This window comes from Erinaceus europaeus, chromosome 5 (genome assembly GCF_950295315.1).
Source record: "Erinaceus europaeus chromosome 5, mEriEur2.1, whole genome shotgun sequence".
NCBI lineage: Eukaryota > Metazoa > Chordata > Mammalia > Eulipotyphla > Erinaceidae > Erinaceus > Erinaceus europaeus.
This window is the reverse complement of record NC_080166.1, coordinates 75,750,591-75,769,258: the sequence shown is the minus strand read 5'-3', so window position 1 is coordinate 75,769,258 and position 18,668 is coordinate 75,750,591. Positions and strand designations below refer to the sequence as shown.

The 18,668-nt window shown below is 40.4% G+C and overlaps 1 protein-coding gene across 5 annotated transcripts in view; it reads left to right on the top strand.

Annotated features, from left to right (window-relative positions):
* The first annotated feature begins 11,735 nt into the window (after positions 1–11,735).
* PCDH17 (protocadherin 17) overlaps positions 11,736–18,668 on the top strand; it is a 114,008-nt gene continuing 107,075 nt past the window's right edge. For all 5 annotated transcript variants that reach the window (XM_060191427.1, XM_007536458.3, XM_060191428.1 and 2 more), the window contains exon 1: positions 11,736–16,890. In XM_060191427.1, the coding sequence (XP_060047410.1) occupies positions 14,311–16,890 (2,580 nt within the window). In that variant the 5' untranslated portion in view covers positions 11,736–14,310. The remainder of the gene's footprint in view (positions 16,891–18,668) is intronic.

Here is an 18,668-nt window from a genome sequence, read left to right as displayed (position 1 = left end):
TGCACAGTCATAGTATAGTCCACACAATGACTTCTTAGCTCTAACTAGTCCAAAGCTTCTATGTGGGAGTACTATGGCACCTGGGAAGTTTTGTGAATGATGGCGTGATGCTGTTTTTATATTCTCAGTCTCTCCCTCTCTCTCTCTCTCTCTCTCTCTCTTTCTCTCTCTCTCTCCCTGAAATAGAAAATATATATTTTAATAGGAAATTTTAAGGAAATATACATTTCCTCAGGATAAGAATAGTGTCTTGCCTAATGCCAATACAATTAACGCCATAAAAAATGTAAAACTGATACTGTTTTGTCAGATTAACTGTGTATAGTCCAGTTTTGCTATTTTACTCAATAATGACCTTTCTAAAATTCATTACTACATAATTCCTTTCTAAAACTCAATACATAATTCTGCCTGGGATCAAGTGTTATGATTAGTTGCTATGCTTCTTTAGTTTGCTTTAACCTGAAATATTTTCACAGTTTCTGTAGAAATGCCTTCTGATAATCAACATGTATGTCAATTCTCTCCCCCTTCAAACATGTAGTAGGCAGCAGAATATCACTGCTAATTATTGATAGTATATGATTTTCTTCTGGAAGTGAAAATGCTAACCTTTTACTTGACAGATGTTTGGTTAAAATGCCATGTAATATTTTGAGAGCTTATCTGTGCTCTTTAGAATTGTGTTTATGCTGCCACACATCTAGGAATAAATAAAAAAAGTAAACAAAAGTGAAAGTATGAGCTAGTAAGCTCTTTATAGATAAACATATACATCAAAATCAAGTTAATTTCAAATACAAGTTATCTGATAGATTAATCAGATAAATCACACTATATAGCATGTTTTTTAGTATTTGGAACATTTGAAACCTAAAAATAATATAGTATGGTCGAATCAGTTATTATAAGTACATACCATATGACATTTTAAAAAAGCAAATCTATAATTCTTAAATGGTCATTATGTACATTTTGTCATAATTTAGCTGTAAAGTAATAAATATAATAATAGTAAATAATTCTGATTTAGCAAAACTTCCCCACAAATTTGAGAGGGAGGGACATAATGCATTTTATTAATATTTATGACGTGATAAATTTGAGTCTCTGGGAAATGAGCTGGTTTGCCTTCTACACTAAATAAAAACCAAGGCTTTTCAATAACACATTCAAAATTATTAATGGCTTATTGTGTTCAAACCACCCACCTCATACCATGATTCTTAGAACTGTTAAGACACATTTAAAAATGCCAATAATTCTGCATACATTTTATGGTTAGAATTTATACATAATTTGTGGATAAATTAGTTATTTTGGAAATGTTCATTAGAGCCCCATAAACCAATTAGTTTTGTTTAGTTCTTGTGACATCTGTATCTTAAACCCATTAGTCTGAGTGATAAATGGATTTGATTAGGCAGAAATAGAGACAACTGTGGGTTTAAATGAATTAATACACACTTTTAGAAAAAAAAGAATGCTCTATTAATATAATGGTAATGTAATTAATTCACTAAGGGAGCCTATCAAAAATTATACGTTAGTGGATTATACATTAATACCAAATCGTGGTGATTTAGTATATCTTAAGGAATTAAGTCACATCAACAAAAGAAAAAAATTAATTCTTTCACTTTGAAATGTTAAGTTATGCATACTAAAATCAATGGATTTTTTTTTATGTACCTATGTATTAATTCCTCTCTCTAGCATTGACAGCTAGTTTTCCACACATAGAAAAGAATGCAAGTTGTGAGCCTACATCAAATGTTATAATTCTACTGGGAAAAACAATTGTTTATTATAAACAAAACAACAGACAGTAAAAGAAAGTAGCTTAAGAACCTATTTGTTGTGAAACTCTAGAGTTTTAGACAAGAAATTTTATACTAAATTCAATAGACTAGTACTCCATCGGGGCCAGGCAGTGGCACACCTGGTTAAACACATAAATTATATAGTATACAAGGACGCAGGTTCAAGTCCATGGTCCCCACCTGCAAGGGGAAAGTTTCACAAGTGGTGAAATAGGACTGCAGGTGTCTCTGTGTCTCTCTCTATCTCCCCCTCCCCTTTCAGTTTCTGTCACTACCCAATAATAAATAAATAATTTTTTTTAAAAAAGAATACTACTCCATCAATTAAAAAAAGAATACTACTCCATCAATTAAAAAATATGAAATAGTATCATATGAAATTATCAGATAATTCCACTTATAGATGGAGTAAAAATTATTACAGCAAATTAACTTTCAAAAACAACAATAAAACTGGTTCAAACTGTGTGAAATCCTGTGGAATGAGTGAATGAGAAGGGGAAAGTAATATAGATGAGAGGTTTCTTTGGTATGATGACACTGAATGTTGTGTTGGGTGTTGTCTTATATACATATATAGAAGTGAAACTTTAGTATTATAAATCAATACTAAGTCAATACATAAAAAAGTAGAATTTTAGAAAACTGGATCATTTCTATGGCAGAAGATTTGTCAAACATGGAGATGTTATAAAGAAGAGGAAAGGTGTATCAAAGTAAGTTTCTAAAAATAAAAAATAATTGACTCAGTAAGATAAAAAAAAGACACTGAATTTTTCAACCAAACTTTTAAAAAGAGAAACAGAATAAATAGAAGTGTATAGAACTGCAGGAATTGCTCCTCTTCTCTTGTTTTGACCTTTGGGATTAGTTAGTTAAATAATGTAGCAATCTGATGTTTGTCCTGTTGTCTTTATTTACTGGTGGAGTCCACCAAAGCAGTACTGGGGGTTAATATATAACCTATACAGTAATCTTTGTTATCACCTTGAAATTAAAAAAAAAATCAAGCTATTATGTTGATTTATACATTTTGCCTAGTAGTCAAAACAGTTATTTCAATAAACAAACTGGACTGTTTTTCATCCAAGAAAAGTTTTTTCAAGACTTTCTTCCCCTTTTTATTATTATTTATTGGGCGATTAATGGTTTACAGTCGATAGTGCCCTGGCCTGCGGGGTTATCGAAGGAAACCTAGGGTAGGGGGCGAGAGAATGGAGGGGACAAGAGACACGAAGAACGAGAGCAAGACAGGAGGTCTGATCAAGCTCTGAAAATTTTATTTTACAGCCTCAATATAAACACAAACAAGGAGGAAGTTCTGCTAAGGTTGTGGGGGAGGGAGGTGGGTGAGCAACTTTCCAAACAGCTAGATGGTAATCTCAGTTCCAATGTTCGGAATGTCCGCTCTACCTATAAATGTTTTTAACGGCTGCTTTCAGGATGTTTTGTAACTTTCTATATGAGAGACTTAACTAAGGCCTTGGCTCCCAGCACGATAGTAAAATACAACATTTTGTACGTGCCTAGTGTTTCCACATAACAGTACAACCTCCACTAGGTCCTTCTCTGCCATCATGTTCCTAAAACTTTTTCTCCATAGCATTATGGTTATAATTTTTCATTCCATATTGTTCTCTTTCATATTTCAGGTATTATTATAGTCTCTGACTGGATATCCTGTACTTGTCATTCTTAAATTCTCTTTGGTTTTATTTATTTGTTTTTGTTGTTTTGCATCAGGGCTATTTCTAGGACTTAGTGCCAGCACAACAAATCCACTGGTCTTGGAGGCCATTTTTTCCTTTTTTTTTTAATCTCCTAATTTTTACTAGATAGGACAGAGAGAAATTGAGAGAGGACAAGGAGATGAAGAGAAAGGAGGGGGGAAGGGGGAAAAGGGGGGAAACCCTGACAAGTGGTGAAGCAGGTCTGCAGGTGTCTACCTTTCTCTGCCCCTCTCTGTCTCCCCTTAGCTCTACATTTCTCTCTGTCCTATCCAACAACAATAATAACAACAAGGGCAACAAAAGATGAAAAAATAGCCCCCAGGAGCAGTGGATTCCTAGTGCAGGCACTGAACCCCAGGCATACCCCCACAGCAAAAACTTGAGGTTTCCATCAATTTATTACTATTTCAACTACATTTATTAAATAAATAAATAAAGCTTATTCAAATGTCAGTAGTCCTTTATGTCACACAACTCCTTTATTATTCTGAAGTATCTTCAGTAACAGTTTAGCCAAGTTGGTGGCAAGAAAGGAAGAAATAAATTCATCACTGAATCACTTTGAAGCTAAGACAAGGTTTTAGATTTCAATCAATAGTAAATGTTTCTTTTAGCCATGCATTTAAAAACAATGTTCTGATTTCCTTTAATTTGAATCATTTCATTTTGAAACTAAACTATTTGGAGAATTTCACTGTGCTCCCCATAGGGCTGAAGAGACTTCTGGTCTGGAGTCCCAGAAGCATAAAGGACTTGTCTTCAGAAACCCCCTTTCAATACTATTAACATGCAAAATGGGTGCTTTTACTTGCAAATGTAATGGAAGTGAGTTCTGAAGCACTCAGTAGATTCATGGGTCCCTCGCTCAAGACTGAAGTTATCACTTTTAGAACAGTGTTAAGTTATACTTGTTGAAAGGGTCAAGTCACAAAATAAGTTTTGAAGTCCTCTCTATTTTTGATATCCTTTTCTAACTGATCTTGCCTGTTCACATCAGCAGTGCCTTTTACTCTTAGCTAGACAGAATCATATCTCATCTTTCCCGGGTCAGTGCCAGAAAGACTTATATATCTTAATGCACTTGTTCCTACTAAACCTGAATATAAAGGTTGCACTCTGTGAGACTTTTATCTATTTATTTTATTTTTATATACCAATTTATTTTTTTATTTTCCCTTTTGTTGTCCTTTTTATTGTTGTAATTATTACTGTTGTTGTTATTGATGTCGTCGTTGTTGGATACGACAGAGAGAAATGGAGAGAGGAGGGGAAGACAGAGAGGGGAAGAGAAAGATAGACACCTGAAGACCTGCTTCACCACCTGTGAAGCGACTCCTCTGCAGGTGGGGAGTCCAGGGGCTCGAACAGGATCCTTATGCAGCTCCTTGCACTTTGTGCCCTTACCCCACTGCACTACCCTATGAGACTTTTACATAACTGATAGTTGTGGGATTTAAAAGTATCACAAGAGTTACATTTAAGTAAGCATATCGCTGCAAATGAAGCCTCTGTCAAAGTACAGGAAACGTTTTATTTTACAGAGGTGATTTTTTAATTATTAAAATATCTCATTTAGTACAGTGTCATATATTTAACACACCTCTTTTAAAATTGTAATAGCACATCAAGTTGTCTCGATAATTTTTAAAGACAGAGTTACTACAATGCTTGTTCTGAGTGGATATGCTAATCAAGTATATAAATTCCTACAAGTGTTCATAAAAATAATTGTAGAAACTGCATTTATAGCTTTATTGGAAAAGCCTCTGTAGCATTCAGCAGATTCTTGAGAGGATCCTTTCACAGAAATTTAATTACTGCTACTCCTTATGGCTATATCTTCAGAATATTGTCAATCGATGTTTTTATAAATGACTGAGTAGTACAATTTATATTTTTTCTTTTCAAGCTTTTCTCTGATTCCTATGCCCCAGTCAAATTATTTAGAAAAAGAGAAATAGATCCTATTAGCTCATCCAACTAGGATAGCCACTGTGTTTCAAGCATAGCCTGTGTTTTTTCTGAGCTGGCAAATATTAAAATAAACAATTATCTAAATTCATTTTGTTTGTTATTTGTGGATGTCACATGTCAAACCTATATTACAATAACTGTTCTGTTAGAAATAAAACTATCTCCTTACTACCAAAGTTGTGCTTAAGCTCATCAATATTTTATTAGCATATTACAAACCATTATTGTTCTCATTTAGAATTATCAATTCGTAAAAATGACCATGACCTTTTTCTGTTCTCATCTTTTCTAGAAACAACTGACAGTTTATTCAGAAAGCAGAGGAGACTCTCAGAGATCTTAGACAACCTTAGATTAGAAATCAAGTTTTGGCAGCTCCAAAAATTTTTCCAGTCATAGAAATTTTAAAGATGATTCATTCTAGTGATTACTTTTATTTAACATGTTTTGAAAACATCACTTGAGGGAGAAGAAAAAATGAAAGTATTGGATGTATGTTTTGGATGTTTGGATGTCTGAATTGCTTATGTATGTGTTTGTGTGTGTAGGGGGTGTAAACCAGAGTGCCTTCCTAAAACAAAAGTGTGTTGTGTTATTACCAGGGTAACAGAAAATAGTTGTTGAACAGCCCTAGCATTCCAACTGAACTGCTCACTAAAAAAAAATAATAATAAAAAAAATAAGAGGAAATCATATACTTAATTCACTGAAAAGGAGAATGTATACATAAGCAGAACATAATTATCCAAGTAAGATCCTGTTGTTGAGACTTGGGAGGATTAATGATCACGATGGTAATTAAAATGTATAAGATTTGTGGAAGCTTTCTTATTTGCTTTCTGAAGAGCTCATTGTATTGTCCATATATTCTCATTACTCTCCGTAAGGTAACTACATAATAAGGCATTGAAATACCATAGAATAATGGAAAGTAATGCGTGACCGCTCTAACCAGTAACTATAAGTGATTATAAGTGTTTGGGTTTTTTAACTCACCTGAAAGGCAAGACCTCCAGTGACACAGCTTTTTAAAACATTTCAGGTCATCATAGAGAAACTGACTCTGAGGAAAGAGTGCCACCTACTGAATCAGATTTCCTGGGTTTTCTCACAGGACTCTCAGCTTTTGAGTTGTCCTAACATGCTTAACTAATGTGTATGGCATACTTATTTTTTTGTTTGTTTGTTTGTTTCCAATAGTTGCCGCTTTATTTTAACATTAAAGAAGTTAAATCTGTAAGTTAACTATTTAATTTCTAACCTTTTTATTTTTTATAAATGTACTATACAAAATTGAACAAATCTAACTTTTTTATATAAAGAATTTCCCCTAATTTATCTTAATATGTCTCTATTATAGAAATGACCACAAGGGGGAGCCAGCATGTAGCTTCTCCTGGGGCAAAAGAGTTGAGGTTTCATAATTAAAGGAATCCTTTAATTTCTTTTAACAAGGTTAAAAGATAAAGTATGTCATTTGGAAATTGTGAAACTCAAAATATTTTTTCTCAGAACTATATTTTGCACAATGTAATCCAATTTCCCTTATACATATATGCTAATTCAGTAAGTATAACAAAATGTGTTTTTTTGGTCTGACAACTTCTATTTCTGTATGGGTTCTCTGGGTTTTTTTACAGACAGAGACACCTATATACAATTTATTTAGACCACACCAAATTACCTTTAATTATAACACTTAAATATAAAAATCTTAAAATTTAAATTTGTCACAATTAAAAAAGGAAAAGCCATAGCATGTGTTACATTGTATTTCAAAAATTGATCTTTGGCAACTAATTTACAAACACTTCCTTCTGACTTCTACACTTAAAGTATATGCAAAATACATAGACAGCAACTGAAAATTAACTTATTGTATAAATTTCATATAAATATACCTTGCATGCCTTATTCTTATAGCTCTATTTTTTACCATTCACTGGAAACACATTTCCTGTGTGTTAGAGAAGAGACTATATGTCATTATATTACAGTATTACTTATGTATACTTTATAGAGCAAAGCTAAAATATGCCATTTCTTGAATAATAATTTTGGAATAACAAGATTTGATTATTTTGGTAGATATCAGAAAAATAATATTCAATTTAAAATATTACTTACTTATGAGATATTTTTTACCTCTTATTAGTTTGCTGTTAGAAAAAACTGTGTCCTTAAATTTTTTAAATTATAAAAATGTTTCCCAAAGCTTATTAATTACAGTTAATTTTCATTATCTTATTTTAATTCATACTTACCATGAAGAAAGGTATGTTTGGTGGTTATCCTATTAAAGTGGACTTGCCATTTGTTAAAAGATAAAGTTTTGACTGAAATTCTACAAATGGCTAACAATTCTGTTACAGGTTAGTTACAAATTTCTCTACAGAAAAACATTGAAAACAAAACTATGAATCGAACAACATCATTCATTTGAAGATTTAAATACAATATTTGGGTCTAAAATAGTTTAACTCTTTAGTTGTTTATTTTTTTTAAAAAATTGTTAAAATAAAAATACATGAAATCATGCAATGAAATAATGCTTTAAGATGATGAAACAGTAAAGGGTGTGTTCATTCTTATAAACAGTGGCCATCCTAAAAATGTCAGCATCTTAAAATTATCCTAAGAACTTTAATTTATTGAATCAAGCATGCAGCATGTTTTTGAAGACTGTGATAACTGCAGCTTTACGAATGACTACATATACACTCATAACTACAAGTAAACAGGTATCTTAAAGAATCTCTCAGAAGCAAAGCTAAAATAGCTCACATAACATAAACTTTCAGAAAATACCATTGTTCAGATCTTCCCTTAAAATGATATTAATTCAAGTCATGGTTTTATGTAGCAGTATTAATCAGTCTGTAAACTACATCTTAATAAATTCTATTTGAAGTGATTCCAAGATAACAATCGATTAATTTAAAAACCCACCTAGATTAGTATATGAGTTATCTCTTACCTAATTCCTTCAGAATACTGTTTTCAGTGAATAGTATATATGTATATGCACATATACATATAGATTTAAGTTGGTTAGTTAAACATATGTATAATAAAAGATATCAACATAATTTGGTTCAATGTTGAAGCTATGACTTGTAACTATAAATAATGAATATCAACTAGCCTTTTATTGAGATTTGTGAGATTTTAGGTGTTATTTCTACACATTTTTCTGTATTCCCCCACTAGATCTCATATATATATATGAGATTATATATATATCTCCTAATAGAATTTTTGAACTGTTTAATCATGTTTCTATTACTTCTTTTTTAGATTGCTCTATTTTATAATTATATTTTATAATTCTAATATAGTTAAAAAGAAATTCCTTAATAGTAACACTGTAAAAAAATTGGGTAAAATGATAGAATTTATGAGATAGTAAAAATTAGAGATGATTATAATTTTTTTTAAAAATAGTTTAAAGTGAAATCAAATAACTGGAAATATTAGTAGATTTAATTTTCTTTAACAATAAAGATAAAAATATTTTCTATACATGCAAGTAGTTAATAATAGAAGTCAATACTATATATCAAACAAATGCCAGTAAGATGTGATATATTTCTTTTTTGTCCTTTTTGACACATGCCCTGTGGTAGCCACCATGAACATGGTAATTCTCTTTCTATACACTAGGGGGAGGTATGACATAATTACTCTGTAGGGTGAGTAGTAGGCAAATTGATGTCTATAAAGATGTATTTCATATTACTGGTCTCTTCCTTTTTTATTATTTTTCTAAATTTGTGAGGCTATAAGTTAATATGAGTGTATATTAACACCATTCCCACCACCAAATGTCTGTGTCCCATTCCCCAGTCCCATTCCCACTGTCTCTTCTTACAGTTTCCTCCATAGTTATAAAAAAGCAATTTAGTTAAGAATAATTGATTAACCATTCATTTAAATATTTTCATTGGATTGCTTTTGCCTTACCATAAACCTCGTCTAAATATTATTAAGATTTTCTTAAATTATTGCAATGCAAAAGAATCATATATTTGTCACATGAAAACAATAATTAATAACTGAGTTACAATCTTTATATTAGTTACTGCTGTCAAAGGCCAGAGCTTCAGCTTCCAGGTACTTGCACTGAGACAGAGATACTAGCCCTAAAGTGTTAGAAAGGTGAGATTTCCAGGCATTGAAATTAGGCACCCATTTTGCAAAAGAACTCAGCCTTTTACAAAGGTTAAGTTTTCTATTTTAGCAATAGCACATTTGTCACATGCTGTTTATTCAAAGATGTTTTAGGATTTGGAGGTTTATTTGAAAAGAATTACTCTGATTTTTTAAACTATGAAAGATACTTTCTTAAGAATGTAGAGGTTTGAATCCAGATTAGACAGCAAATTCAGACTATAGGTCATCTCATTGAATCCTCTGGGAAATAAATAGCTCCTTTATCTTTAAGCAATTATCTCAATAACAATCATCAGAACTCTCCTGTAATTGGTCTGGATTTGATTTTCTTTGAATCCTGAATGATTCATGTTACAGACTTGTACATTAGTCATTCACAATTTATAAATGGCAACTTAACTTTAGTATTTATGAATTGCAATCAATACTCTAGCAATCAAAACACTCACCTTTTCTATTTCAATACTTCAATTTTCTTGTTCCTTCTTAACTCTTTCCCAAAATGGATGGATCACTTCCAATCAAGTTCTTCCTTGTGAATGTTTGTTATAACAACTTGGAAAGAAGTCAGAAATTATCCAAGATTAGAAATTTAAATTTAAATAGTAGCTGACTGTGTGTTTGTGTGTGTGTGTATGTATGTGCGTGCGTGCGTGTGTGTGTGTGTGTGTGTGTGTGTGTGTGTATGTATGTGTATGTGTGTATGTGTGTGTTGGTTGGTTTCAGTGGTGGTGATCAAACATATAGCCCACAGATTTCCTTTATGCATTACAGTTTAGTTCCTATTCCTAGAAGCTTTGGTAAATGTGGTTATGAACACCTAGTTGGTCTTCAGGAAATAAAAGTCAAAGTGCTATTCAATAACAGTACCCAGAAGAACAAAATATCAAAGCTATTTATGTCTGTTGGAGGAGGATGCAGAGATTTGGGTGACAATTTTACTTTTACTTTCGATCTTAGTTGAGAACAAGGTGGTTAAGAAGCATAGAACCCTAGTGTTGTTTTTTGCCAGATTTCAATTTCAGTAAACACAGGTTGGGCTTGATTGTGAGCCTTATTCCTTAAAGGAGAGGCACTTATCCCTCTGGAGACGTGGGCCTCTCTTGACTGGGCTTCTCCTCTTCTTCTGAAACACTTTCATAATCAAGTGACTTTGCTTGCATGGGTGTCTGGGGACAGCTGATTCTCTCTCTCTCTCTCTCTCTCTCTCTCTCTCTCTCTCTCTCTCTCTCGGGATAAAGTTGCATATTGATTGCTGTTGCCTGCAATGTGTTTGCACCAGCGCCGGCAGATGCGGGTGCGCAAGCACTCTCATTCACATACTCACTGAAATACACGTAACATTTGGACACACACACAGTGTCTGCGCGCACGCGCACGCTTACACACACACACACACACACACACACACACACACACACACACAGACACACACACACATATCCCTTTGCATCTCCTCCAGGCAGATCCACGGGTTGACAGAAAATCTATGCCTCTCTTGTCATGGATGTGTGTATGCTTAACAGCGTGTGTGTGTGTGTGTGTGTGTGTGTGTGTGTGTGTGTGTGTGTGTGTGTGTGTGTGTGTGTGTAAGCGTGCGCACGCAGAAATACATCAGAAAAACCGAAGCTCCCTTATTCTCCAAGCACACTGAGATTCCCGTGCCTGTGTACATAGGACCAAAAAAATAAATGAATCTCCTTCAAACTTTTTTTTTTTTAATTTTCCCTTTTCGAGAAGATGGTGGAGAAGCTCGCTCTTCCCAGTAGTTAAAGACAGAGGCGACCCAGCGGCGAGACCCTGGGCTCGACGACCGCAACTAGGCTCTGGGCTCGGCTAGCCCTGCGGGTCTCACATCGAACTGATCTAATCAATGACTCTGAAGCTCCAGGGCTCCTGGCTCCGCCCCCCGCCAGTCTGTTCTCCGCCTCCCATTGGGCAGAGGCCTAAGGGGCGGAGCCTTGTTCCTCCAGCGGATTGGCTGGCAGGGAATCAGTATCAATGTTTAAGCGGCGGCGTGAGGTGAATAGTCAGCTAGAGGCGCTGGGGAGAAAGCTGGGGCTTGGAGCTGGGCGGATGCGGCAGCGGAGGAGGGCAGTTGGGGAAAGGCTACTCCAACTGTTGAATTGAATTTTCACCCTTGCTTTCCTCCGGTGCTTTGCTTGTGGAGATGGAATTATTTGCCTTCAAACCCACACGCCTTTCTCAGACTGTGAGCTGAACCTGACAGACACCAGATTGAAAGAGACCACCCGTGACAGAAAAGGAAGGGGGGAGGACCCCCACACACACCACACAACGGACTGCTCAATTAACTATGCAAACCCGTGCTGGACTTTGTGAATAAAGAACATTGAGAGAAAACCTCTGAGCTGTGCTGCTGGACTAAGCTATGAACAGTCACTGGAATCCCGATTTCCCCCCTGAGACTCTGAAAGATTTTTGGGGGGTGTCTCACGTCTAACCCAGAGGAAAGGTGGCTTCTTCTTCTTTTTTTTTTAAAGATAAATAAATACATCTAACAAAACAGACGTCTTGTTTTCCAGAGCCTCGGACTCCCGGCAGAAAGAGGTAGAGTAAAAGTGCTCCTGGATTCAGCTTCACGTCCCTCCTCTGTCCTCCTCCCTCTCTTTTCTCTCGCTTTTTCTTGTTCTCCAAAACATGAATCTGGCTTGCATTTCTATAGCGTGAGTCAGAGAAAACGTTAAGAAGAAGCCGCAACTAATGTGTGTGAAGGGAGGACCCTGAGGCGACAGTGGATACGATTCGTTCCGCTGCTTCTGACTCATTGGGCAGATCAGAACACCTGCATTTCTGGATGTGTCATTCCCGTTTGCCCAGGCGCCTCGAGAACCCGAAATAATCTTCACCGGTGCCCAACATCCCCTGGAAGGTAGCTGAACTGCCGTGGCCGCAGCTCCTCAGCCACCCACCCACCCCCACCTCCACCACCCTCCCGGAGTCGCCCAGAGAGACTGTGTATGAGCGAGACTGCAGAATGCATCACGCCAAACCTTGATGTGATTCTTTCATTCAAGCCCACTCCTCCTTTCCTACTACTACTTAAAAAGAAAAAAAAATTGAAAGAAAAAAAATCCGCACTTTATTCGCTTCAAATATTCACCACTTTATTCCACGCCAAGGCTTTCCTTTCTAGATGAAGAGGACTGGGAGGCAGGGCCATTGGAAAGAGATGCTGAATAGAAAGAAAAGAGAGGCACTTGACAGCCCAGCCCTGTGAATGCAGAGACTGTTTCCCTTCTAGCGAGAGACAGGGAGAGAGAGAAAGAGAGCTAGGACTGGGAGGGTGGATCCCCCCTCCCTCCCACCTTTTTTTATTTCTCCTCCTCCCTCTCCCTTTCTAATCTGCACATCCAACCATGAGTTGCCTGTTGATTTGCTTTCGCCTAGCAAGAGAAGCAAAGTGGGATTAAACTGCATCGAGAGAAGAAGTCCTTGCTCGCGGGGAGATCATGGGAATGGGATGTTAGCGGCTTCTGGCTTTTGCTCTAAGGAAATCACAGAGTGTGCGCTCTACCGACCGAGGCGGAGAAATATCTATATATCTCCCCCCTCCCTTCCCAACAGATTCACACCGCAAACGCTCATCAGGCTGTGACTCTCCTGACTTCGGGGGGGGGGGGGGGAGCTTTTTTTTTTTTTCCGAGGAAGAGGGAGGAGCCTGCTAGAGGGAGGAAACTACAAATCGGGACACTAGTTCTGTGCGCTGCATTTCCTCCCCTCCCTTTGACTGCTCGGAAAGGAGGAGAGGGAGAGGGAGAGGGAGAGAGAGAGAGAGAGAGAGCGCGAGCGAGCAAATACGCTTGGCTGGGAAATGCAGTCCGCCGCCGCCAATGCTTCAACCAGCAATGTAAGATTAGATCTCTACTAAATGCAGCAAAACACCGCCTGAAAACAGACCAGCCCGCGAAGCCCGCAGGCATCTTACGGAGGGGGGGGGGCTCTCTCTCCGTCGCTTCTTACCCGGCCCCTCACCCCCACCCCCACTTCAGCAATTTCATTCCTGGAGACTAGGAAACAAGTAAGGATTTCACTTTCAGATCTGCCTAGAGACACACCTCCCAGCTCCCTCCCCCACTGGCTGTGAAGAGTATTCAGGAGGCGGCCGGCGGGAGTGGATTTGCGGCGCCCTAGCGGGAGCGAGGAAAAGCTCGGGATTCTTCAGCTCATTACCATTCCTGCTCGAAGCCATTCCCATCGAATAGCCGGCCTCGTCGCTCAAGTTTGAGTCGCCCGGAGTCCGGGCGGGAGAGAGAGACAACCCCCCCACCCCAGCCCCTAGTCCCCACCCCACCCCCCCGCCGCAGGAGCGGCCACCTGGCTCCTTGGCCCCTGCAGCTCCTCTGAGCCGCTGCCTCTCGCCCGGTGCGGATGCTGTAGATCAACAGGTTCGGGGGAACTTGAGCGGAATCAGCCGAGACCGCCGGGTGCCGCAGCCCGGGGCGGGAGCCGAGGGCAGAAAGGACCCGGAGACTTGTGGCTCGCTGGCTCGCTCGCTCGCCCGCTCTGCGCGGGGGCCCAGGCTGGCGCGCACCCACCGGCTCGCCTCTCCAGTCCGGCTGCCTCTGTTTCCACCGCACCGGGCTGGGATGTACCTTTCCATCTGTTGCTGTTTCCTCCTTTGGGCTCCTGCCCTGACTCTCAAAAACCTCAACTATTCGGTGCCGGAGGAACAAGGGGCCGGCACGGTGATCGGCAACATCGGCAAGGATGCTCGACTGCAGCCCGGGCTTCCACCCGCAGAGCGGGGCGGTGGCGGCGGCGGGCGGAGTAAGTCAGGCAGCTACCGGGTGCTGGAGAACTCCGCGCCGCACCTGCTGGACGTGGACGCGGACAGCGGGCTCCTCTACACCAAGCAGCGCATCGACCGCGAGTCCCTGTGCCGCCACAACGCCAAGTGCCAGCTGTCACTCGAGGTGTTCGCCAACGACAAGGAGATCTGCATGATCAAGGTGGAGATCCAGGACATCAACGACAATGCTCCATCCTTCCCCTCGGACCAGATCGAGATGGATATCTCGGAGAACGCCGCCCCGGGCACCCGCTTCCCTCTCACCAGCGCCCACGACCCCGACGCGGGGGAGAACGGGCTCCGCACCTATCTGCTCACCCGCGACGACCACGGCCTTTTCGCCCTGGACGTCAAGTCCCGGGGCGACGGCACCAAGTTCCCGGAGCTGGTCATCCAGAAGGCGCTGGACCGCGAGCAGCAGAACCACCACACGCTCGTGCTGACCGCCCTGGATGGCGGGGAGCCTCCGCGCTCCGCCACCGTGCAGATCAACGTCAAGGTGATCGACTCCAACGACAACAGCCCGGTCTTCGAGGATCCCTCTTACCTGGTGGAACTCCCCGAGAACGCCCCTCTGGGCACCATAGTCATCGATTTGAACGCCACCGATGCCGACGAGGGTCCTAATGGCGAAGTGATCTATTCCTTCAGCAGCTACGTGCCAGACCGCGTGCGGGAGCTCTTCTCCATCGATCCCAAGACCGGCCTGATCCGTGTCAAGGGTAACCTGGACTACGAAGAAAACGGGATGCTGGAGATAGACGTGCAGGCCAGAGACTTGGGGCCCAACCCCATCCCGGCCCACTGCAAGGTCACAGTCAAGCTCATCGACCGCAACGACAACGCGCCGTCCATCGGTTTTGTCTCCGTGCGCCAGGGGGCGCTGAGCGAGGCCGCCCCTCCTGGCACCGTCATAGCCTTGGTCCGGGTCACAGACCGTGACTCTGGCAAGAACGGACAGTTGCAATGCCGGGTCCTGGGCGGAGGGGGCACCGGCGGCAGCAGCGGCGGCGGGGGCCTGGGCGGGCCCGGGGGTCCCGTGCCCTTCAAGCTGGAGGAGAACTACGACAACTTCTACACGGTGGTGACCGACCGCCCGCTGGACCGCGAGACGCAGGACGAGTACAACGTGACGATCGTGGCGCGGGACGGGGGTTCGCCCCCGCTCAACTCCACCAAGTCTTTCGCCGTCAAGATTCTGGACGAAAACGACAACCCGCCGCGGTTCACCAAGGCGCTGTACGTGCTGCAGGTGCACGAGAACAACATCCCGGGAGAGTATCTGGGCTCCGTGCTCGCCCAGGACCCTGACCTGGGCCAGAATGGCACCGTGTCCTACTCCATCCTGCCCTCGCACATCGGCGATGTGTCCATCTACACCTACGTGTCTGTGAACCCCACCAATGGGGCTATCTACGCCCTGCGCTCCTTTAACTATGAGCAGACTAAGGCTTTTGAATTCAAGGTGCTGGCGAAGGACTCCGGGGCGCCCGCGCACTTGGAGAGCAACGCCACGGTGAGAGTGACAGTCTTAGACGTGAATGACAACGCTCCGGTGATCGTGCTGCCCACGCTGCAGAACGACACGGCCGAGCTGCAGGTGCCACGCAACGCGGGGCTGGGCTACCTGGTGAGCACCGTGCGCGCCCTGGACAGTGATTTTGGCGAGAGCGGGCGCCTCACCTACGAAATCGTAGATGGCAATGACGACCACCTGTTTGAAATCGACCCGTCCAGCGGCGAGATCCGCACAGTCCACCCCTTCTGGGAAGACGTGACGCCGGTGGCGGAGCTCGTGGTGAAGGTGACTGACCATGGCAAGCCAACCCTGTCGGCAGTGGCCAAGCTCATCATCCGCTCCGTCAGCGGCTCCTTGCCCGAGGGGGTCCCCCGGGTGAATGGCGAGCAGCACCACTGGGACATGTCGCTGCCGCTCATAGTGACTCTGAGCACCATCTCCATTATCCTCCTGGCCGCTATGATCACCATCGCGGTGAAATGCAAGCGTGAGAACAAGGAAATCCGCACTTACAACTGCCGCATAGCCGAGTACAGCCACCCCCAGCTGGGCGGGGGCAAGGGCAAGAAAAAGAAGATCAATAAAAATGATATTATGCTAGTGCAGAGCGAAGTGGAGGAGAGGAACGCCATGAACGTCATGAACGTGGTGAGCAGCCCTTCCCTGGCCACCTCCCCCATGTACTTCGACTACCAGACCCGCCTGCCCCTGAGTTCGCCGCGGTCGGAGGTGATGTACCTCAAACCGGCCTCCAACAACCTGACTGTCCCGCAGGGGCACGCGGGCTGCCACACCAGCTTCACTGGACAAGGGACTAATGCCAGTGAGACCCCGGCCACTCGGATGTCCATAATCCAGGTAGGAGACTTTTAGCTTAACCGAAACTTAACTTTCTTGCTGGTTTTGGAACTGTCCTGCACTCTTCTGAACAGGGCAAGCCACTGTGTCAGTAGTGAGAGGGGGGAGTTTTGAAGTGAAAAGGGGTTGACTGCTTTTTGCCATTGCATGCCACTCCATACTCTCTACATAACTCTTCCCATGTAAATAGCCTAAAATTTACAAGTAGATGTCTTGCTTGTATTGCACTCTTAAATTTTATTTTCATAGCTTTAAAATGTTAGCAGTGTTCACTATGCATTTTACTTTATTTTGATTTGCTGGTTTGCATTTTTTATAACAAAGAAATACCAGAGTAGGTAAGCTGTTGTTTTTTTTTTAGTCAACTCACTTTTAAGTTTTTTTTAATTCCATTTAAAAAAAGTGATGCCAAGAATGACAAAAATATTAGAACTAACTTATTGAAGAACAACAGCATGAGAACCAACCAGAATTTCAGAACCTGTATCAGTTCTGCCTAAGTTTTCACCCCCTCCCCCCAAAATAAAGTTTTGGTTGTTTTTTTTTTAAGTAGGGGGTAGGTAGCATAATGGTTATGCAGAGAGATTCTCCTGCCTGAGGCTCCAAAGTCCCAGGTTCACTCCCCCACACCACCATAATCCAGAGCTGAGCAGTGCTCTGGAAAAACAAAACAAACGAACAAAAAAGTGATTTCTGGAATTTAACTAATTTATTCTTTAGCTGAAACTGCAACATTATACATTGGTGTAGCTTAATCTGTGGAATATGACTTATGTTCTCAAACTCTGAAAACTTTAGACTTAGGCTCTGGGTAATCATTAGTGAATATTTGTGGAAATTCCATATTTGTTGTTGTTCTGTGGTGCTCCAGATCTGTTTCTTAAAGTCATTAGGGAATGAGCAGAGTACACCAGAGGGTGACAGCTTTATTTTGTGCTGTTGAAATGGAAGTCACAATTGTACTAAAGACACGTGATATGCCAAAAAAAGAATCTCAAGAAGCTTTTTAGTTGGCATCCTGTGTGTTCTCTCAAAGCATGATTTACCGCTATTAATAAAACAGAGCCTAACAACAGCTAATAGCTGTACTATGTCAAGTCAATGCTTAGATACTTTTATTCACTACTGCACTGTGTCACAAAAAAAACAAAACAAAACCTTAAAATGTGCCTATTATGAAAACATTGCTATAAATTACTCTGGATGAGCACTTCTTGAAATTGAAAACTGAGTTCAACAAAAAGTGACATTTTGGTAGGAAGATTAGGTTGGGTCAAATGAAAATAATTAGTCTCTAACTGCATGCTTTGAAAGCAAATCATTGTTAATAACATGTGGTTCAGTAATGTTTTTATTATTAAAATGAAGTGGTAAATTTGTATGATTTTATCTTTCCTAAATGATAAGTGTAACAACGTACCAAATACTTAACAATGCATACTCTTATAACATTCTTGTAAAACAGACTTTTGTACTTGATTCTGATGAATACTGTAGTGCCCATTGTAGTATTAAATCACAGTTTTTACAGTGTTTTCTCCTTACCAGTAGTCATAATTTTTGAAGTCTATGTGATAATAAGCAAGAAATCCTCTCCTTGAAAGAACTGTAGTTTCTATGAAAGCCTTTCTGTGATTATTTAAAACTAGCATTTACAAAATCAATTAAGAGGGAGTTTTGTTGATATATATTTATAAATATATATATATATTTATATATATATATATAAATTTATAAATATAAATATTTATTTATAAATATAAATAAAATATATATAT